Source organism: Phoxinus phoxinus (assembly GCF_949152265.1).
Source record: "Phoxinus phoxinus genome assembly, chromosome: 3".
Classification (NCBI taxonomy): Eukaryota; Metazoa; Chordata; class Actinopteri; order Cypriniformes; family Leuciscidae; genus Phoxinus; species Phoxinus phoxinus.
Genome location: NC_136878.1, coordinates 9822992 through 9846732, shown reverse-complemented (window position 1 = coordinate 9846732; position 23741 = coordinate 9822992). Strand labels below are relative to the sequence as shown.

The following is a 23741-nucleotide window of genomic DNA, read 5'->3' as shown; positions in this document are numbered from 1 at the left end:
ATGTTAACAAATGAAACCTTATTGTAATGCAAAGTTTTAATGTACGCTCTCTTCTGCAGATCTATCTATCTATCTATCTATCTATCTATCTATCTATCTATCTATCTATCTATCTATCTATCTATCTATCTATCTATCTATCTATCTACAGTATCTATCTATCTATCTATCTATCTATCTATCTATCTATCTATCTATCTATCTATCTATCTATCTATCTATCTATCTATCTATCTATCTATCTATCTATCTATCTATCTATCTATCTATCCATCTGAGAATGTCACATACTGTAGCCTATTGGAATCATCACCGATTTAAAAGTCTTCAGGGATTCTTTTCTTAACTCTGTGTTGTCCGTCTCGCTCACAGCTATTGGATTTCTAGCCATCCCACAGCGCGCAACAGGTATATGCCCCCATGCATGGGACAGGTTGAATCTATTGCCCCGATTTCCTGTCACATGATTTGAAATAGGATCCCTACTTTTTCTGCTATCTGTCTTGTGTGTGTGTGTATGTGTGTGTGTGTGTCTGGGGGCAGCGCTGATCTGCCTAAAAGTTCATACGCTCTTAACGCGGACGCGCAGCGAGATTCTATGACATTCAGCTGCTCACCGCTTCAGCTCCACTGACCTGACTGGACTCAAAACACTTCACCTGCGAGAAGAGAGGGAGAGGTGTTCCGATCTCTTATAGCCTACTACAGAAGAGCGATGGATTCGTGGAGAATCGCAGCTTTGCTCCTTGCTGCCTGCCTCAGCGCGTCAACTTCAGACCAGTTCGATACGGGTTAGTAGTCAACTCTTATGACTTGTAACTTTGTGCATTCGGGTGGTTGTAGGTCTTTTATGAGATGTTTCATACAGTCGTGCACTGCGTAGAGCCCGCATTGTCCCGACTCCAGTCTCGAGATGAGCATCGGCGACGTGCACGCGTTCTGTCAATGTTGTCTGTTGTCTGGTTCAGCTGTAGGCTTTGAATCACACACTCCGTTCAGCTCATATCATCACAAAAACACATTTTGCTATTATTCACTATTATAGCGCAGACTAAGCTTCGCTGTTGTGCATTTGGATGATTCTTCAATTAGATACACTTTAGACATTTTTTAAGTCTTGAAAAATGAAACTTATTCAAACTATGTTTCATAGTGTGTGATAAAGTTATTGCATATCTTGGTATAACGAACCATCAAGTGAGGGACATGGTGAGAGCAGGCACGTGCAGAGGGGGGGGCTTTGGGTGCTCGAGCCCCTGCCCTTTTTCAAAATTAATCAAAAGTGCCCTTTTCAAACAAATATCATTGATAATATTGTGGTCAATAAAACAAAATGCATTTGCTTATAATTTACATGACAATGTGTACAAGACTAAAGTATCCTAAATTCACGTTTATTTTTACGTTTCTGTCAGTCTGAGGTGTCGTTGCTATAACGCGTTGCTATGGTTTGCGTCACTTGCGTCAAGTTGTGCGTGTGTCTGCTCCGGTCTTGATTGACGGTCTCCATTTTCGAGGGTCTAAAACTCCGGAGTAGTGTGTGGACGGCAGGCATAACCGTAGCAAAAGTTATGCGTTTTAAAATGAAAATGTACTAGTGTACACGTAGGTATCCCACACAGTCTGCTTGGGAACCGATGCTCTCGAGCGTCTTTCAGTGAGTATGGCTCGACGGCAGAAAAAGAAAAATAATATTTTTTTTATTATTATTTTTTTTTTTATAATAAAAGGTTGCGTGTCGAATCAATTAAAAATCCACATAACACATATTTTAAAATATTACTTAATTCGCTGAAGCCTGTTTGTCATGCATAATACACCGACCAATCGTCATCTGGCACAAGAAGTTCAAATATCATTGGACGGTCATTTGTAAATAAATCATTTGAAAATTACATGGACAGACGAATTTACATTGAAGTGATCTGAATCTCCGTCGTTGACCTAATGGATGTTAATTGACTACAAACCAGCACCAAAAGTAGCATTAATGGTAAGTATAATATTGAAGTCACTTGTATTTAGTCTACACCGTTTACCATTATGAAACTATCATAGTTTGTTAAATGAAGCCCAGGCCTACTGCAGGCTGCCTGACAACAACACACGAAATGGTGAATTTATTATTTTAACATTTTTGCACACACATTACTTTTTTTTTTTTTTAAAGAAGTCCCTTATGCGCTTTAAGCCTGCATTTATTTGATAAAAAATACAGAAAAAAACTACAATTTAAAATAATGGTTCTCTATTTTAATATACTTTAAAAAATATAATTTATTTCTGTGATGCAAAGCACACACACATACACACATATACACATACATACATACATATATATATATATATATATATATATATATATATATATATATATATATATATATATGCCCCTTTTTATATTTGAGCCCCTGCCCCTGAGGAACTCTCTGCACGTCCCTGGGTGAGAGTAGTTAATATTGTGTGCAATGGTAATGACCGTGATGTAATGACTTTTTGCTAATTTGTTGAGCATTTTTGTGTATACCATTTATATATATATATATATATGTATATATATATATATATATATATATATATATATATATATAATGTGCAATGTATTTTAAGATATTCCATTTTTTAATTAAGTTAAATGTTAACACTTTTTTTCATAATTCTTTATAAATAGAGAAATTGTGGCAAAATTACCTTTTAACACTATAAAGATTATGGATATGAGATGTATTTTTTTTTATTTTCAATCTTAGTGGATACAAGAGCTCCCCTAATTTATGAATCACAATATGCCTTACAGATATTTCACAATATGTTTGTATGCTTTAATGTATTTTTTAAGGACAGATGTTAAATCATGGTAACCATACAGTATTTACACCACAATACCAGTTTCGACAGTGACTGTTGTTACTGCAAAATCCTAATATGGGATCTCATTAAGTAATTAAGAAGCTTTCAATATATTATGTGATGACGACAGAATGGTGACTGATTACCACAAGTTACCACAGTTTTATTTGACTAACAATAACCACAGTAACTATGGCATTTTGGCAGAAGCCATTGTTTCCATTGTAAAAATCTGTTAGGGATCTCTTTATGTCATCATTGTCTAAGTAAACTGCTCTTGGGATTACAAAAAAATCTAAGCTACTCTTATTGATAGATTTACTCATCTGCCATTGATGTTCAATACTGGATGTATTGGATGTATTTTAGTTTTTCTCTCAAACAACTTAATCTAGAAGATCATGTTCTTTTCATATTATATTTAGTAATAATAATGGTAAGAAATGGTAATTCATAAATGTTTAGTAATGACTACATAAAGCATCTCACACCCCAGATAAACAGCAAAGAAAGTGTGACGTCTTCCAGGGTGGAAGTGACGTCAGCAAACCAGTCGACCAATCAACGTTTGTTTGTGCGACAAGACACAAAAACATTCATTTTAGGGACATTTTGTGTTTCCTTCAATGAGTCAATGAGTTTAATAAAAATCAGATATAAAATGTGAAGAATTTGCAGAATCAATGATGCTGACTAAAATGCAAAAGACACTTAAATTGATTATAATGGGAGTGCTCTAGGTTGTCGCATTGCTTCGCTAACAGCGTAAGCTATAATTTGTGTTGTGTTTCAAGTCTCAGAACCAAATCCCCTACGCTCTCTTTTAAAAAAAAAATTTAATTATAGCCTTTGATTCAAATGACAGGTTAGGCTATCTGCGTAATGCATAAGCACATGCCCTCTTTACCTATGCATTAGCAATGTATTTAAAGCTGCCTTCCAGAACCTATCCATGATAATTACTTGACTTATTCCTCTTTAAAAGTTTTTCTACCATTTTGTGACATGTGACATGGTTTATGGCTAATTAGTGCTGTAATAATTAATAAGGCATGCAGTAACATGTCCATCCACCCAGAGGTGAATGTGTTGCAGTAAAAAAATAATTTATTGAAATGACTTGATGGCTCATTGCAATCCTTGTGTTTCCATATACAATATAATAAAAATCATCCAACAACAGTGAGACAGAGGAACGATTTGTACACTTTGGCCCCAATTTGTGAATATGATTATTTGCAGCTAGCAAGATATATTGCATGAATTAATGAGTGCATGCATTTGCTTTATTGAAGTGTTTTTGGGTGTCATAACTCACAAGTCATTGCATTTGTTAGGCTCTTCAGTTCTCCTTTTCTGCTAGTCAGTTATTGATATCTGATGAGTGAAGAGATATTTTTTTTGCGCGTGTCTATGTGTGATTGGATGTATAGATTTATACTTGTGAATGATGAAACACTTTGCATTTTAAATCATGTTTGACATTTGAAAGAAAGAGTATGGCATCTGTGTTTTTTCATTAAAGGTGCTGTAAGCAATTTCTAAGAAACTGTTGATATTTCGAATTTACCCGAAGCAAACACATGCGATGCAAGACTAAATGTCTCTTTATCATAGCTGAAGTGAAGCAAAATAATGCTTCTCGAAAAAATAAAGTGAAGATGATGAACGACAAGGAAGAACAAAAAATGAACATGCTGCAAGAGTATATACAAGCAAGAGTTGGTTGTTAGTCAGCAGCATCACATCGGCTCCAGACAGACAATGACACTCAAAACTGTCCTGTTGCTATAGCTAACATTACAACAGCAGCATTTCTTGGTCTGGTTTCAACGAGAGATCGCGATTCTTAAACAAAATAACACTTACAAGAGGTTATGACAATATGTTAATTTCTGCGGTTTATTTGATTTGTTAAATAATCTGAACGAAAAAAAACAACAACATTTTGAATCAATGATTCAATGACTCACTCATACTTCGTTTCATTACTGGATGAATTAGCGTTTTTGAACAAATCTCTTGAATGAATGATTCAATAACAAATACATTTTTCAACCTGGCGGTGTAACGATGTAATCGACACAATCGTTATTTGAAGCGGCATGTTACTTTCAAAAGGTGATTTGCTTTATTTTGATCGGTACCGTTGACAGTGTTTATTGGAACTATAAACTTTTATCCCAGTACTTCTGTGATAATATGAATATTTGTAACACAACTGTGAAACTGTGTGGTTGAAAAGACTGTGAATTTGTTTTATACCTATAGATGATAACTGCTTTCTCTGGATCCAGGGGCAGCGCAAACGCAGATTTGAAATGAGATTGCAATCTTTTAATGATTAATCGGGCTCTAATTAACGCGGGTCCTAGAGCTCTTGCCTGATCATAACCCTTCTTTTTCCAGTGATATTACTCTGAGCTTTTCTCGTTTGTAATGTCTCTCAGCCATCTCTCTTTCTACAGCCTTTCTTCAAATCTCCCTCTAGCTCACTCTCTCTCTCCTCCCCCATCATGAGTGGACACGCCCCCTAGTGCTGATTGGCTACTAACTCAAGTGTGTTGTGGTGCTGGGTCCAATCGAATTTGAACAGTGTTTCTCAGAAATCACTTACTGCACCTTTAACATAGGGAAATGCATTATTGTTGTCCTCCGAAAACTCTTAAAAAATGTTTTTTTTGCCTTTTTCTTGATATTGCATGAATTTAAAGCTTCTGCTCCTTTGCTTTTAAACATATCTAAGAGATATAAGCATGTTGTACCTGCACCTTGACCAGGCCAGAGACCAAGTCTATATTTCCTCAGACAAATATGTATTAAAGGTGCAATAGGTCATTCTCTTCAGCATTTTTTTTTTGTTATGCTGGTTTAAAGTCTTTCCTATCTCATATCCTGATAGGAATCACTATGTTAAGCTGTCTAAATGTTTTTTTTTTTTATAAATATATAATCTGTGGAAGGCGTAGGATCACAAAATGTTAATTCAATCATTGCATTCGGTCCAAATGAAATGATAGCATGTTCCCAGTCAGTCAATTGTTCACGCAGACGTCATATATCATGAGCGAGTTCACGTGTACGCTGTGCAGACAGAGCGAGAATGGCAGGCAAACAGTTGTTTAAGTTTGTTATTGTAGTAGCTACTGTTACTCACTGTACTATAAAGTTGTGAATGGTGAATGACACATTATGTAATCCAATAACGTTGTCTCTGGACCTCTCGCTTCTGGTCTGTGCACGTTCATGTGTTTTGAAGGAGGCTTGGCTTTGGACGGATCATATACTTTCAATGCTAGCAGGCTAAAGTTAGCATTTCCCACATCACCTTTAAACGAATAGAGTTTTATTCAGGGACTTTGAAAATAAGCATCTGTGTCTAGACAGGCGCTCATGTAAAGTGGATTTGGGTTTAGTTAAAAGATGTTGTTGACTGGAATGCAGTAAGTGATTCCCAGACAGCGCTGGGACACATTTATGTCATTCACATCTCTGTTGAAGTTTTTTTTTTTTATAAAAATGACAGATGAATTTTCCCCTCATTTTCGCTGTTAAATGTGAACTTGGTGATACTTGTTTGCTGTGTTTTTCTATTCAAAATGTGCTGATTGTGAAAATGAATGGAATGGTTTTGGCTGGAGGGCAAACCGAAGACTTCAAAGCATCAACAATTTAGCTTGAGTTATTAAATCCATGTCATGCCTTGTCTGTCGTGATTGTTTCGTCTTTCATCTCGTTTCAAAAGTCGACGCAAGCACCATGTGGCTTATTGGTCCTGACCAATCGTGAGAAATGAACATGTTATCTGAAATGAGATCTCTGCTCAGAATCAGCACCGTTTAAAGTTTATTTTTGTCCTTGAGTGTGTGTGATCAACTGAATCAGCATTTCATCTACAGACACTTAGTTAACTCTTTGACTAGATTTCATCTAATCTTGCAAACGTAGCCGAAAAGATTGGGAATTCCAGAACGCGACCTCAGATGTTTCTTCAGTTCGCCCGTTGTGTTGAGCAAAGATCCAGCATCAAAATACTGGTTTATATTTCATTCAAACGGTCATCTGTTACAGGAAATCACAAGCAGTCACTGTCAGTCAGTTAAAGCGTGATAAACCCTCAAGATGCTTTGCTAAAAGTGTTAAAGGAGGATTTGTTGCCATATTGCATCAGCGTCTGCTTAACAGATCCTTCATCGGTTCTGGAATCATCTTTCTCTCCTGCTGTTCGGCTGTTTGCCATTGCTGACTACCTCTCTCCTCTATCTTTATTTTCCCTCCATCTTTGTCTTTCTCTCTTGTTCTACTCCTCTTTTTCTTGCCAGGGCTGTTTGGAGTGCAGCGCCTGCGCTTTGTCTAGTGTCTTCACTCAGTCGCTCTGACAGTGAAGTATGGTTTGGGAGGGAAACAGTAGCCAGGTGGTCGGAAATGCGAGCAGGGGAAGGACTTTTGTGCCTTTTCTCTGTCCCTTCAACCACTTCCTTTTTTTTCTTTTTCTTTTTATGTGTACTTGTTTAGAAAGCACTGCTGCATTGACCCACTGGAGTTCATGACTATTATTTAAAGACTGTAAATGGATGGTTTATTTTTGAGGGATTACAGTTTTTCTTTTTTCTTTTTGTTTAGCTTTTGTTTGTTCTTGTTCATCCACATCAAATGCTGTCAATGCTGTCATTTTGAAGCCTTGACTAGTTTTTCCAGTGAAACTTGCTTGTCATAGCATGTTTACATTAATGCATATGTGTGTATGTTCGTGTGAAAGCATTTCAAATTGTCGAGTACACCAGAAGTTCTTTCAATATTCTGTTATATATATTTTTTTTTTGGTTGTTCCAACTTTGTGTCATACTGTGAAATACATTTTCTTAATACATATTTTTGTCTTGTTTTCTAAATGTTGTTAAAACAATATACATTTACTTGAGAAGCAAAATTTCATGAGATTTTGAATTAAGTTTAAGGTTATTTTATATTTTTTGTCTTACCTCATTGGCATTTTTCATTGATTTATGCTCAAAATAAGAAAAACTATTTGCCAATGGACTAAGACAAATAAACTTAAATTATATATTTTGTTTTACTTATAACTTTGCATAAAATAGAATACAATGAGAAAAATAAATAAAAAATACATAAAAAATAAAATACTAAAATGAAAACATCTCGTGCAGTCTTGCTTCTCAAGTAAATGTATCTTTTAGAATATTTTTCACTGTAAAACATGGCAAAAAATATGAGCGATAACACCAAACCAATGAGACATTTAATTAAAAACAACGCTATCAGTTTAGTGTGGATAGCATTGCTCAGATAAGATGAGAAATATTCGAGATCTTTGACTGTTGCTTGCTGGCTTTGGAAAGAGTGCATTTTGAAACATTCAGGAGAGAAATCTCAAAAGTTGGAGAACATTAGGAGCAACTAAAGAGATTTGTTTTCCCTACTGGCTGGTTTTCCACTAGAAGGCAGATTTGTGCAGATTTGTAATGTATAAATAAAGTGATAATGATTTTGAGTCAATACAGGGACCCTCATAATGCCGAACCACTGGACCGTGTGCCCACTCCCATATCTTTCTGTATCTGTGGTGCAGAGGTGGTTAGCTGAGAGTGCTTCTTCTAATTTAGCAACAGAAATACCCACATCAGAGGCTGTCGTTTCAGAGGGCACTGGCATTCCTTTGCTCCCATACATTTCCCAGAAATCCTTCCACCCATTTCCTGCCAGCATATCCTCACATTTACACACAACAGGCTGTAATTACCCACCCAGCTGATCCGATCCAGAACCAACCACCGAGAAACATGGAACACAAAGATGTCTCTGTATCCAAGAGTGACACAGTATACAGGCCGCGTTGCTCCTCTGGACAGAGACACAGCCTGTGGTCGCTTCTGTCAATCCCTGTTTCTGACTCCGTTTCTACGGGAAACTAAGCAGAAAACAAGCAGGCAACACGTCGTGTGTTAATGTGTGTACACGTCGTGGGACAATGCGATTTTTTTTTTTTAAGAAATTAATATTAATATTAATATTACAAAAATATGAAGCAGCACAACTGTTTTCAACACTGATAATAATAAGTAATGATTATTGAACACCAAATCAGAGATTAGAATGATTTCTGAAGGAACGTGCGACACTGAAGACTGGATTCTGTGAAAAATTTTGTGTGATAAATCACTAAATTGTTTAATTCAGTTGATTCACTGAATCTTTTGATTGATTCGTTTGATTCAGAAATGAATCAAACATCCAAATGAATCAATATTGTCTTTTCTGTGCATTTTATTAGAGACGAGGTTAATACTCAACCACAACCCTTAAGCTAATGATATGTGGGAGTATACAAGAGGTTTATGATGGTCATCTATGTCTGTCTCTCTTTTGTTTGATGTTACACGATGGGTCAAAGGTCAAGCCTTAGTTGACCTAGGGATAGTTAGAAGCTCCTGTTCTGTTCTAGCATGTTCAAACCAGTTCACCTCCTAGCTAATGTGGCATCTGCAAATCATTCCTTTTAAAAGCTGTCAAATATTGCTATGGTTTAATCTACATGTTGTCTGTAGACAATAAACACAAGCCTCCTGAATATTTTTTTATTATTATTAATGCTTTCTTTAGTTGTTGATGACTTCGCTACCACCCTTTTAGTAAGTTTAACATTTGCATTTAGGACAAAGGGCAAAACTCGTCTTGACTCAACATTGTTAAATTTTTTTTTTTTTTTTTTTTCATTGTACTATGTACAGCATATTTTGTGTTTTGCTAAAGCTATATCCAACACTGTTATTTTCTCAGAAGTATGCAAAGGTCAGTGAGAGGGGAGAGAGACAGACAGCGGGAGAGAGATTGAGATCTGCTTAACCACCATCACGGTATCCAACATGCTGAGATATGTCAGATGCCTAGTTCAGAAAAATATCCATATTTATAAACATGAATTTGGAATGTGCTTGTATAAAGTTGGCGAGAGAGAGAATACCTCAGCCGCCTCCCATGCTGCCTTTTTCTGTCTGAGGCCATTTATTTTGGCTCAGGATGTAACAGCCCATGCCATCCGCTCACGACTTCCTGTTGACCTCTGATTGGTGTTCTGTGGAGCCGGTACAGGTCAAAAGGTCAACTATATCTACTCTACCTACTGTCAAGTAGGGATGAGTCAGGATGATCGACTAGTCGTCAGTCAGTTAGTGAGACTGATTAGTGATTTGTTTCTTCTATTTAGAGTTAGTATTTTTGAGCGGTAGTACTTTAAAGGGGACCTATTATGCTAAATTTACTTTTACATGGTGTTTGAACATAAATGTGTTTTTCGTCAGTGTGTACACAACCACCATATAATGGTAAAAATCCACCCACTTTTTGTAATCTCCATAAATCATAAGCAGTCTCAATGTCACAAATGCTTAGGTCCCGCCCACGACTGCTGACAGACTCCGCCCTATTAGCATAGACCCCGCCCTCGGTAAACTGTAAACTGTGACCGCCATGTTAATTCTTCGCCAGAGCATTTAACAGCAGCATTTAAGTAAGAAATTTGTTCTTATTGTAGCTACTAAAGTTTTTCAATCAAGAGCAGTGATGTATACTATTACTGTACATTACGCTGCTTTCACTTTAATACACAGATCTAATATACACGTGATTTGCATTTGCTCATTTGCATTTAAAGATACATGCACAAAAACAGCATTTTCTACTCAAAAATTGTATAATAAATGATATGTGGGGTGTTTTGAGCTGAAACTCCACAGACACATTCTGGGGACACCTGAGACTTATATTACATCTTGTAAAAAGGGGCATAATAGGTCCCCTTTAAAAGGCGATAAATGTAAAAACATCTCCGAGAGACTATCTATAGACACATGCAGACAAATATTTTTGGTCGATGTGTTGCTTCTCACAGTTTTTTTTTTTGTTGTTTTTGTTTTGTCTTTTGGTGCCACCATGTGACTAATTGTTCTGGAGGCACAGGAAAATGATAACATGGCACAATGAATCCCAAAAATGATCAAGATTATGATTTAGACAGGTAAATAAATAAGAGAAGACGGGTCTTCATGGAACGTATGTTTCCGATTGTTTTTCCTGTGAGACGTGTCATGTTCCTGTGTAAGTTTGAAAGGCTTACACTCGTTTAAATCCATACTATCACTCGTCACCTGTCCAGGATCCAGCTGTCAGGGTGTGATTGCTCAGTGCCCGCAGTGAGATAAAACCGAGTGGAAAAGTGAGTAACTCCTGTCCTCCTTTGAATGAGCTGATAAAACCTGACAGGAATGATAGCTGTGTGAAGAGTGGCAGTGAGGGAGAAAGAGAAAGAGAGCGACACCTCGGTTAGGTTTGTCATATCAGCCCTGTCTAATTCAAAGGAGCAGCGGAACATTAAGCTGTCAGGCAGTTGTACCCGTGTCAGGAAGTGTCTGTGGATGTGTGCCTCTCTATTCATGTACACATAGCGTATGTATAGTATCTCACTGTAGTTATTTTTAGTGGAAATTCAATGATATAGTAAATGTGACCCTGGATCACAAAACCAGTCACAAGTAGCATGGGTAGGCCTATATTTTGTGGCAATTGCCAACAATACATTGTATGGGTCAAAATTATTGATTTTTCTTTTATGCCAAAAATAATTTGGATATTAAGTAAAGATCATGTTCCATGAAGATATTTTGTAAATTTCCTACTGTAAATACATAAAAAAAAATTTTAACATATAGAGTGAATGCAGCACAATCGCGAACACAAATGGACAACTTTAAAGGCGATTTTTCTCAAAGTTTCGATTTTTTGCACCCTCAGATTCCAGATTTTCAAAGAGTTGTATCTCAGCCAAGTATCGTCATATCCTAACAAACCGTACATCAATGGAAAGCTTATTTATTTACTCAATTTCAAAAGATGTATCCCTGTGACTGGTTTTGTGGTCCAGGGTCACATATATATAATTATTAAATCACTGAGAAATGCTGGTGTAACTATGAATTTAATATATAAACCATTTTCACTTTTCACTGATTATTATAATTAATTATCATTTAATACATACAAATTTGTAGGGATATAATATTTAATCATAATTTAATAAACCCTTTTTCATTGATATTATCACCTTTATTTATTTATATAGTGCTTTATACAGTATAGATATTAACTGTTTAACTATTAACCATTTTTCACTGATTATAATAATTCAATATCATATAATATATAAACCATTTTTCATTGATATTATATATACAATTATTTTTAAGGTTTTTTGACAGCTCTTGCCCATGGTAAACTCACTGTAACACACTGCCTCTTGTGGTTTATTGCTTTAATATACCATCAAACCACCTGTGGATTGTTTTGAAACACATTTATATTCACAGAAATGCTATAAAGCTTGTAGCCACACTTTCTTTGCATGACATCACTGTAACCGACACTAATATAAGCTGAAGCTAACCAAACATGTATCACATCTTTAGGACGTAAAAGCTTTGAAAATTCAGGATCTGCCACATAAGAGGAGTGTTTCCCTTCATTACATCTGCAGCTTAGCTCTCTACCTCCTTATGCTTTCTCTGTGGTTGTGATCTGACAAATGTTACGCTTGTGCGAGCTTCACAAGCTTCTTTTCACTCTGACATTTGCAAATGCCTGCAGACAGCGCTTGTCATATTCAATTGGATTTTTTCTCACACTCTTCCTCTCTCTCTCAAATTCAAATTTGCTTTATTGGCATGACTATAACTGATACAATATTGCCAAAGCTTGGAATACATAGAATAATAAATAAATAAAAACATGAAAATAATAGAAGACAATATTATAACATAACTTAAATTGAAATAATCAGTGTAACAAATTAGAATCTCTCTCTCTCTCTCTCTCTCTCTCTCTCTCTCTCTCTCTCTCTCTCTCTCTCTCTCTCTCTCTCTCTCTCTCTCTCTCTCTCTCTCTCTCTCTCTCTCTCATAACAGCGTAAAAAGTCTTGTGTCCACTCAACTATGAATTCATATCACAGAAGCAAACAATTGGTTTATAATCGAAGCTGTAGCAGAGTCCATTTGCATGTGTCTGAAAAGCGCTCTAGGAAAAATGCAAAAAAGCATATGAAAATTGTTTAAGATAATGACTGTTTTCCAAACTACCTACCATTGGTTTGTTTGGGCTAAATTAAAATGCATTATCTAACATTGTTGCAGTGCTTCGCAAAAAAAAAAAAAAAAAAAAACCTACAACAAACAATAGTGCCACCAGCATGCAAACGCATGTGTCTGGACGCTCAAGGCCACGAGTGTAGGTATCTATTGCTGATTTAAGCAAATCCTCATCTGGAAGTAACAGCGTTTTTTTTTTTTTTTTGTAATGGGTTGTTCCAGTTCACTCTATGGGAGAATGAGATTAGAAGGTTCTTTGAAAGTCTTCGAGAGGCTTTTTATCTTTTTTGTCTGGCCATGTAATGGAGCCGAGAACCTTTAAAATGCGCCAGTACTGCAGTTTATTCACTAGGGCTTCTTAAATGGCGGTAAAGTCAGCAGATGTTCGGCAAACACACCGAGGAGATGCTACCAATTGTACTTTGTAGAAACTGCCCATTATCTGAAGGAAGTCCTCTAACGTTCCCACATCTCTGAAGACCAAATCTGAACCTTTTCAAACGAGCAAACATGTACTTATGTGGTGTTTTGTACAGCTATGATTTCAAAAGCCATGACCAATATCGTAATAGTAGGATATTGAATTGCCACGGAGAGGGATGTGACCTGTCCTGTGAACTCCCTCACTTGTATGCGAACATTGACTTTGGTTCTCCGCCACCGGCCAGAGAGCTCTAAAGGAAGAAGAACAAGGCAGAAAATAAAACTGTTGGGCCGCCCTTCCCCGAATACACTTGCTCGGGAGCCCAGAAAGACTTTTGTGGTAAAGAAGCAAATTGTCACCTTCCCTTTTTCTTTTCGCGGGAAACTGTGACATGGAACAACAGGAAGACTATTGTGGAGGGTCAGATACTTGTGGCAGGGATGAAATAACTTTGTGTTTTGCAGTTCAAGCTAACTTGCAATTAGATGAGATTTAAACTATTTTATTCCTCTCTGAAACTTTCAACTGTGTTTCATTTAGTCAGAGTCATTTAACTTGAAAAGAGCCCATAAACTTTGTGATTCAAATGGATGGTTCACCTAAAAATAATAGTTCTGTCATCATTTACTCATCCAAAGGCGTATGACTTTCCTTCTGTGAAACAGAAAAGAAAAACTAAAACAAATGTTCATACAATGAAAATGAATGAGGTCCACTGCTGTTTTGAACCCCATTGACTTTCATTATATTGTCAAAAACAATTCAATACTAAAATTGACTAATTATCTTCTTTTTTGTTCTACAGAAGAAAGAAAATGCTACAGGTTTGATACGAAATGAATCAATTATTTTTGGGTGAACCTTCCTTTTAAGGCTTCAGTTGCCTTTTCGATTTTCTTATTTTTACTCCGTAAATCTTACTGTTTTCTTTTACTGTGAGTTTTTGAACTCAACAGGGTTCAATGGCTGGCTATCTTATCTCAATGCTGGCGTAGACTCTTTTCTGTGTATTAATAGGGATGAATGAGGCCTATTCAGTAGCGGACCCATAGAGTGCTTCCTCAGGTCCAATTTGAGCAGGTCACTCTTAGTGCCATGTAACTGGATCGCCAACTTCTCAATGGATCCATGAAACTGATCCCGTTCTCATGGAGGACAACAGGGATGCCCTGGACTTTCTTTCTCACGCCTCTCTCTCTCTCGCTATTCCATCTGTTTCTCTGCTCTTTTGTTTTTTTTCCCCAGTATCTTTGAGCAGTTGAACTGAAGCGGGTTTTACTGTCAGGCAGTTGGAGAAAGCAGGGAGATGTTGATGATTGTCTGTCTTGTGTTGCTACTTTTGTTTGGTTTCAGAATCAGATTATGAAAGGCACATTTCATATGGTGTTTCTTTAGCGAGGGATTGTCGAGGAAGCCGATCTGATGTGAGGTAGCAGAAGGATACCAATATCAATATCCAACAAAAAAGAAAGGAGAGTTTTTTTTTGTTTTGTTTTTTTGAAGTGATGTGAACAATGCTGACTTGTCTGCAAGGATTTCAAAAGTTGAATAAGTGTTTTATAACAGGGGTTCCCAAACATTTTCAACAGCTAAGTCTAAATGACAAATCATTTACATTTATTCTGGCATAATTTACTCACCCTCAAGCCATTCCAAACCCACAGGACTTTTGTTCATCTTTGGAACACAAATAAAGATATTTGTAATGAAATCTGAGTGATTTCTGTCCCTCCATTGACAGTCTATGCATTGACAGTGTATGCAACTACCATTTGACGCTTCAAAAAGTTCATAAAGAGATTGTAAAATCTGTCGCTTTATATAATGAACAGATTGAATTTAGGCTTTTATTCACATATAAATATTGATCAGTGAATGTAAACAGAAGCTCATCTGTACTTGCTTGACTCGCGAGAACAAACCTCATTGGTTCTTGCGGAAGCTCAAACGTGCTACGTAACACGAGAATGAACCTCATTGGTTCTCGCACGCCAAGCGAACATGCTTGAGCTTCCGTTTAACACAACTGATGTGTGAGTTGATGAATGTTTATGTGAATAAAAGCTTTATTTAAATCTGTTCATCATATAAAGCGATCGTGTCTCTTCAGAAAATTTGGACTAAACACTTGATTCATATTGTTTTACGATCTCTTTATAACCTTTTTGAAGCGTCAAAGTGAGTTGCATGAACTGTCAATGGAGGGACAGAAAGCTCTCAGATTTTATTAAACAGATATTCATTTGTGTTCCTATTAGGAAGAATTAAACTTCTATACTGGTTTGGAACAACATGAGGGTGAGTATTTGATGACATATTTTTGGGTGAACTAAACCTTTAGTTTAGTTAAAACTATTATTTAATAAATGCTTTAAATTCATTAAAAGCTTGAAATAAGGTCTGTGGTGAACAAAAGCTCAAGATATTTTCACCCTCTTCTTGTGTGTTTTTTTTTAAGCTCGGGGACATTAAACGTCATCAGCCGAACAGGTATACTCATCGACGCGCTATAGTCCGCTTGTGTTTATAATCGCGCTCTTGCAAACTATTATAACTCGAACTTTCAGGGAAAATATTTTTAATCAAAGACTGAAAGAATTTTCGGAAGCTTAGTGATGGTGACGTTGAACTCATGCAACCGTGATGTAATTTGTTTATAGCCTATGTATAGCTTTTGACTTCTGCAGCTTGTATTAACACTTCAAAATACCTTATTTTCTACAATAATCCAAAAGCCAATGGAAAAAAGTAACCAGGGCGATGCTAACTTCCTGGTTGGCTTACAAAAATACGTCACCCCTCCACCACTCTATTTCCAGCTTGCTTTGCCCAATTCTTGTTTTTTTTTTGTGTTTTTTTTTGTTGAGCATCAATTACTACCGTTACTTATTGCAATTTGTGGATGAAAAAATTCCTCCTACTTACACTGAAGGAGAGACCTGAGCCATGCACACAGACCAGAATATCATAGACATTTGCGGGTTGAACTCTTTTGACTTGAGCCCTTAAGTAATTCTGTTGCAACCACCCTGAACACCCAAGAAAACCACTCAAACACTCAGAACCCTATAGCAACCTCATAGCAACACCCTAACAACCTTGTGGAAAGCTTTGCATTGGCAAGTACCACTCATATTTTCTTTAGAGCATGCAAAAATCTAGTTTTGTTCATAATTTATTGTTTTAATCCTTAACTTTTTGGATAAAAGCATTTGCTTAGTAGATATAACCTCATAATTGCTCTCAAAACAGCTCTTAGAGGCAAGCTCTTGCTTTACGGCTCGCATGAAACATTGGCCACAGATGGTGGATGTTTGTGCAACACGCATGCATGCGCTGATTCTCTCCTGAGGGAAAAGGCGAAAAGGCGTGAGATTATTGAGTTTTTTGGGCAATGTCTGTACCTGCCGTGTGTGGCAACCACTCATCTTCCTTTTTATGGAGTGAACAGGTCCCACACTACATTCAGTGTAATTAGTTTTAATGAAAACACATGGCTCGGAGCGATTTTCAGACATTTGGAAAATTAAAATGGAATCAAATGAAATTAAGTATTTCCCCCCAAACCTCCTCGTCCCATGTTTAATTGGAGCTTCAGTGGAGCAGTTAAAATACTCTATAGGTTTGGCATTCATGTTTGGATCACTGCAGGCAGCGCTATCAAGGAAGACATCCATTTAAATGTATATTATTTTGTATTTTATTTGTTTAATCCTTCTAATGTTCTAAGGTTTTTTCGTCTCCACCTTTTGTTTTCATATTACATAATTATGTTCAGAAACACATTGAAAATGTTGCTTTACCAACAGTGCCAAAAAAAACTCATTCTCAGATGCTGTCATCACGTACAAATCTCTTTTATGTTTAAAAACTCTTTGTAGATGTTAATTATGTCTAATTAGCCAAATTGAAGAATGGAATCCTGGACAGAGTTTTAAAAAAAAATCTATGTTTGTTCTAAACAGAGACTATTAGTGCTAATTAAAGTTGGGTTGGGACAGTCAACTAGTTGTTATCTAGATTTGTACATCGTTGCGTGTTTTAAAGTGGATGGATTTGGGGACGCAGCTTCTCAGAGGATGTGTTAGCATGTGTGCTTTAGTAACTGTTGAACTGTCAGCATGCTGATGTTGCGGCTCTAAGTTAATTTAGATTTTGAATGTGTGTAATTGTGGCTCAAGTTAAAACTAGACCTTTGCATTCTGCTCCTTTGAGAATTAATTCAAGAAAGTGTCTTTCTGGAACACTTCCTGTCTGATTGGTGTCTGACATCCTACCAACTATAGCCAATTTTAAAAACATTTCATTTTTGTACATGCCTTATACTCATACTCTAACAAGTGTACCATGGTATTACAATGTGTGTTTTGTTTCTTACATGGTACAATTGTAATGCAATGCTTTTTGTTTTTTGGGGTAGTTTTATCATCTTTGCAGTACCTTAAAGGGATAGTTCACTTTGAAATTAAATTTTGGTATGTTTTAGCTTACCTGAAGTGCATCCAAGATGTAGGTGTCTTTGTCTCCGCAGTAGTTTCAATTTTGATATTTTTAGGTCAAACCGTTCTTGTCTGTCAGTCATATAATGCAGGTATATAGGTACTGTATCCAAAAGCATGCAGAGATGTCTCTAATAGCATGAACAGAAAAGTCCAAATTAAAAAATTCCCCATCGTAAGTGCACATTGATGATCTAAGACACGAAACAAGCGGTTTGTCTGATAAAACGAACAATATTTATATCGTTTTTATCTCTTTTACACAACCACGTCCAACTGATCTGTTTACACCGGATTTCTTCCCCGGAAACTAATTTAACCGTCTTCGATTGGACGTTGCATTTTTAAACTCAGCAGAAACGGGTGTGATTGGCTGTACGGCTCAACGTATGCCTTTGATTGACCTGAACAATGAAGCGAGTAGTGTGTCAAGATAGAAGGCTTACAAATTGGGAATAAGTGAAAACTCAACACAGCCCGGATGAGTTCGCGCGAGCTTAGGCCATCAATGTACACTTACGATGGGGAATTTTTAAATTTGGACTTTTCTCTGCATGCTATTAGAGACATCTCTGCATGCTTTTGGATAGTATATTTATGACTGACAGACAAGAACGGTTTGACCTAAAAATATTAAAATTGAAACTACTGCGGAGACAAAGACACCTATGTCTTGGATGCACTTCAGGTAAGCTAAAACATACCAAAATTTAATTTCAAAGTGAACTTTCCCTTTAAAGTGGCATCTTAATACCATGGTAAAATATAATCATTCAGTGCAATAGTTTGTATCAAAGTTAAGGGAAAAATACCATGTACCATGGTTCTTCCACAGTATTTTTGTAAGAGTATATGTGTATTAGGGGTTTAGAAAGATTGACAGATGTGGCCTGCTGCTTGTAATTCTTGAGACTTGACTCAAGCTCAATTCTCTTGGGCAACAGTGCAAATCTTTGAAAAGGAATGAAGTATACGTCTGTTTATATACCCTTGATTGATTTAACTATTGATTATATGTACATGTTCCTCCCAAAGGAGAGAACTCCATTGAAGACAGTTGCCAAAAACACAGTGATGGAAACGCTTAAAACAGTGCTGTCCTATAGTATTTTTGTTCCGAACTGGGGTTGTCTGGCCTAAGGTAACATGAGACAGAAACTGTGCTGTGGTGTGGCCTGTAATCACTGTTTCTCAGTATCAGAGGGTCTACCGTTGCACACACATGCCCTTCAATGCACCCGACACATGTCTGCCTGCCTAAAACCACATATAATTAACATTCTTGCAATACCAATAAACCTGAGCGAAAACAGGGCGATCCGAAACAGGTGTGAGTTCGTGTGTGCACGTGTAATAATATGCAACACAGATCTTTGAGGTGTTACAGGCAAGTGGATCCAAATCTTTGATCCAACTTTGCTCTGTTCTGGCCAAACCCAAAGCTTGTGCAAAAGTCAACTTGGACTTCTATAATTCAACTGAACTCCCATCAGAGAAGAGATGTGGTAACATAATCATTTCTCATTTCTCCAACCAATTCTGATTTGACAGAAACTGTCCTGATTTGAATTACACATAAAAACCATGATCCTGTAACCCAGTTATCCATAGAAACATCTGGCAGGTTTTAAAGGATAACGCGGTGAGGGAACATTGGCTGATAACCCTAATATTTATTAAATCATAGAACAGTATCTATAGCTGACAGCACTGATTATTGATCGCTCCGCTGTTTTCTGTCTTGCTAACAGCTTAAACATATGCTTCGCCCCATTGTAAGTCACACTCTACATGTTTTAAGGGCCATCTGGGTGTTGTAATGCTGTGCAGAAGGGCAGAGTAGGAGAATATAGCCTGTGCTTCAATCTTAAAGGGGTCATATCACGAAAAAAAAAAAAATCTTTGAACTTTTACAATATATGATGTCAATATACTATGTAAACATACTGTAAATTTAAGTAATTACTCGAATTACTAACCCAGGCTCGTTGAAGAAAAAAAAGTCCCAGTGATGACACATGCTTCTTGCAAAATTCAAGACACTTTCAAAATTAAATGTGCAGATTTATTATGTTGGTTGTTGTTTACTACATGAGAAAAGATATACATATCAAGCTGGTTAAGTTGATGCAAATGTCAAAATGGATTAGTTTACAAATCAGGCACTATGTGTTAGGTTCATAACATAGTATTGTGCAAGGAACACAAAATACATCTTTATTAAGTGATAATCTCCCTGTAATCATAATTTGTGTGAAAAGGAACAAAAGTTGTTGGTGTTTACTGCCACTAGTGTTCATTTCTGCTGGAAACTGCATTAAATTGGATGTGTAGGTATGTTTTCTAAAATGTAGCCACGTTTTTCCAATGAACCTGTGTTGTTAAGTCATTCAATTTCATTTTAAAATACAAAACTTCCCTGTGCAAATTTTATTGGATCTGACAGCAAACCTGTTGGATCTGAGACTTCTCCTAACAATCAAACAGTGGAGAATAAACAATGATATGCAATGCTAGCTCATGTTTGTAGCGTTTACATGTGTGTGATTATTAGCCGAGAGGACTGTGGCTGTGTGGGACAGAGGGGACAGACATTTTGTAGTGGTGTCCGAAACCAGAGTGCACTCATTCAATCCCACAATGGACCGCAATAATGATGAGCGTACATCCGATGTACACTCAACGGCTAGACGGCTAGCTTTTTATTTAAGGTTTACATAGTTTCCATGACAGAGTTCAAGATACATATTTTCGTCTTACTACTGGAGCTGCCAGTTATTAAACAGCAAGCACAAAATATGCAAATGCGTCACTCGTTTTCATTCACTCCCTCGAGTGAACTATATGTAGTAATGTAGGGAATAGCGAATGAGGGTATAGCGGGCGATTTCGGACACAGCCCGAGAGTCTTAAACGAGTGAATGATTCAGTGATTCACTCATAAAGACGGTCACTTGTTTCATTCGTAAATTAATCCGTGTTTTTGAAATAATCGATTTGGTGGAACAAACTATTCTATTTCAGTTAATTACCGCCACCTACTGGCGTAACAATGGAACTTGTATAAAAAAAAGTTATGATGTGACCCTTCAAGGCACGAAATAAAATCTAGATTCACTGCAGTAGAAAAGTATACAATTCAATCCTTCAAATTCAGTTAACCAGAAGTGATTATTCTAGTAGTTTCCTTTCTTTCCAGATTGCGTCCTTGAACTCCAGACGAAGGGGTTTTTAATGGGTAGGTAGTGCTTAAAATAATCAAGGATCTGTAGGCGGATATCCGTTGAGAGGTCTTGATGTAAGAGAGAGGGTGCAAATGACACAAGCATGATGAGATCCTGTGGGAACAATGAGCTCTAGTGTCCTCTCAAATCCTACAACATGACGGCAGTCTACGGCTTAAAACCGCTCCCTTTCTTTCACTCCTCCCGTGAATGGATGGGGAGAACAAGAGGCAGAGACAGAACAGAAGATGATGCTGAAAAGGGAAGAATGCTGTCGGAAGAAGCAAATTCATGCATGTTTTCACTGCCACATTGTCTGTATCAGTGGTCTCTGAATGCTAGCTTTCGTAGGAGTTGTTTTACTCAAGCATGCTTTTATACAATAAGAATACACCCACATGCTGCCGCTCACTTCGCCGTTAGAGAGAGTGCACTATTGTGTTTATTATCACAGCTTTGAAAATCCTGTTCATGTTGATATATGCAGATACTGAGCAAGTATACAAGGGAATTCAACACCAGTGTCAGGAGGTTTGGACCGCAACTATCTACAACCTTTGATAAAGCTGACAAGTTAGACTGCATATTTTAGCCCTCCAGTGTACATTAGTACAGGGTACGTTAGTACGCGCTCACACAACCCACACATGTCTCAGATTCCCGTTGTGTGTTTATATGCAGGTTCATCTGGCAGTTAGGGTTGCACTTCAAAGGCTGGCTTGAGCGGTTTTTGGAAAGTGAACATGAACCTAGCGTGGGCGCTATCTCTTTGTTTTGCTGTTAATTTTACGAGTCTTGGCTTTGTGACCCCCTCCATAACAAAAGGAAATGTAAATTAAACCGGCTGTTACCTCACAAGCTCGACTCAGTTTGTGGGGAAAATTGGGGCACTTGAGGAGAGATCAACGGCAATTTGACCATTCCTTCTTTTTCTTCCACTATCTTGCTTTTTTTTGGCTCTTTGTTTGTTTAGTTCTGTTTTTTTTTTCACTTTTGTGTTACCTTGACTTGTGCTTTATCAATTCAGACGTATCTGACTCAAACAAATCCACTTTCGAGCGACCTAAAATCAACTATGCTGTCCTTATCACACCTTTTACAGAAGAATACCATGGCATTGCTAAGTTTTTTTTATGATAATACTGTGGTATATTTTGATATACAGTACCTTGGCGTAACATGTATTTGACCTTTCAAAAGTTTGGGATGGGTGGGATGTTTTTTGCTTATCTAGGCTACATTTATTTGATCAAAAATACATTAAAAACAGTAATATTGTGAAATGTAAATTCCAATAGATATTTCTTATTATATTAAATGCTGAAAAAAGTTGTGCTGCTTAATATTTTGTGTAAATTGTGCTAAAAAAAGTAGGGGGAAAAATCTGGCAACATTATAAATGTTTCTATTGTCACTTTTGTGCAATTTAATGTATACTTGCTTAATAAAAGTATTAATTTCTTAAAATACAAATATTACTGACCTTTGAATGATAGTGCAGTGTTCACATTATAATTTTGAAAAAATTCAACCAAAAAATAATTGTAGCCTATATATTAAATAAACATCTGGTCTTTTTTTTTTTTTTTTTGCTATTTCAGTTATTAAAATAATTTTTAAATGAAAGGTACTCTCGTTTAATTTGATTATGTTCTATTTTTAATGGGAACTTAATGGAATAAAAAAAAAATAATTCTTAACAAATACTGTACATAATAAGCCTATTATCAGTACAAAAACAGCTTCACATTATATAACAAGTTAAAAACTTGCCAATGTACTTTGTAAATACCATGGTACATTATATAAAAATTATAATAATTTACGACTATTGTATATACTGTATGAATTTACCATTGTATTATGTGATTCCATCACTGTCCCATGGTACAGCCACAATAATTTGTTTTGTAAGAGGCTTTTGCTCTCCTTTCATCTGCGTTATTCCCATTTGTTTACTTTCCTGTCAGGGTCGGTTTGAGGTGGTGTCAGTGGCGTGTGCTAAGTTAGTCTGCCGTTCCCACTCCTATTTATTTAACCTCTTGTGGTCCCACTTTCACGTCGCAGCTCATGAGGCTTTCGTTCCCCTTTCGGAATGTGAAGATGAAAGATGACAGCAAAGCCTTGTGGATTCTGTCACAGTTTTCATCCAGCTGGACTCTGTGAGGCCAGATGTAGCGTTGGAGGATTCCCACTGCAAGAGAGGATGTCTATGCATGAAATAACAATTTCACAGTGTCAGGCACTTGTGTGTGTTGGCCAGCACTCCAGCTAAACCTCTGTGACTGCTCATTCAAGAACTATATTATTCATCACACAGAGCCAACTCATATACATCCATTTAACTTATTCTTTCCTGAGAAACTCCTGTGGTGGTTGATGATGTTACATTAAAGGAACAGTTCCTCCAGAAATTAACATTTTCTCATCACCCTCATGTCATTAATGTGTGACTTTTCTGTGATAAAAACACTGTTTTCCATACAATTTGCTAAACATATATCATAAAACTCCATATGATTTTGGCGCTTTGGGAAAAAACACACTGTTTTCCATAAAATTTGCTAAACATATATCATAAAAGTCCATA

At 36.7% G+C, this 23741-nt stretch overlaps 1 protein-coding gene across 3 annotated transcripts in view; it reads left to right on the top strand.

Moving 5' to 3' along the window:
- Positions 1–519: 519 nt before the first annotated feature.
- Positions 520–23741, top strand: part of kremen1 (kringle containing transmembrane protein 1) — a 62120-nt gene continuing 38898 nt past the window's right edge. For all 3 annotated transcript variants that reach the window (XM_079608592.1, XM_079608591.1, XM_079608590.1), the window contains exon 1: positions 520–791. In XM_079608592.1, coding sequence (XP_079464718.1) covers positions 716–791 — 76 coding nt within the window. In that variant the 5' untranslated portion in view covers positions 520–715. The remainder of the gene's footprint in view (positions 792–23741) is intronic.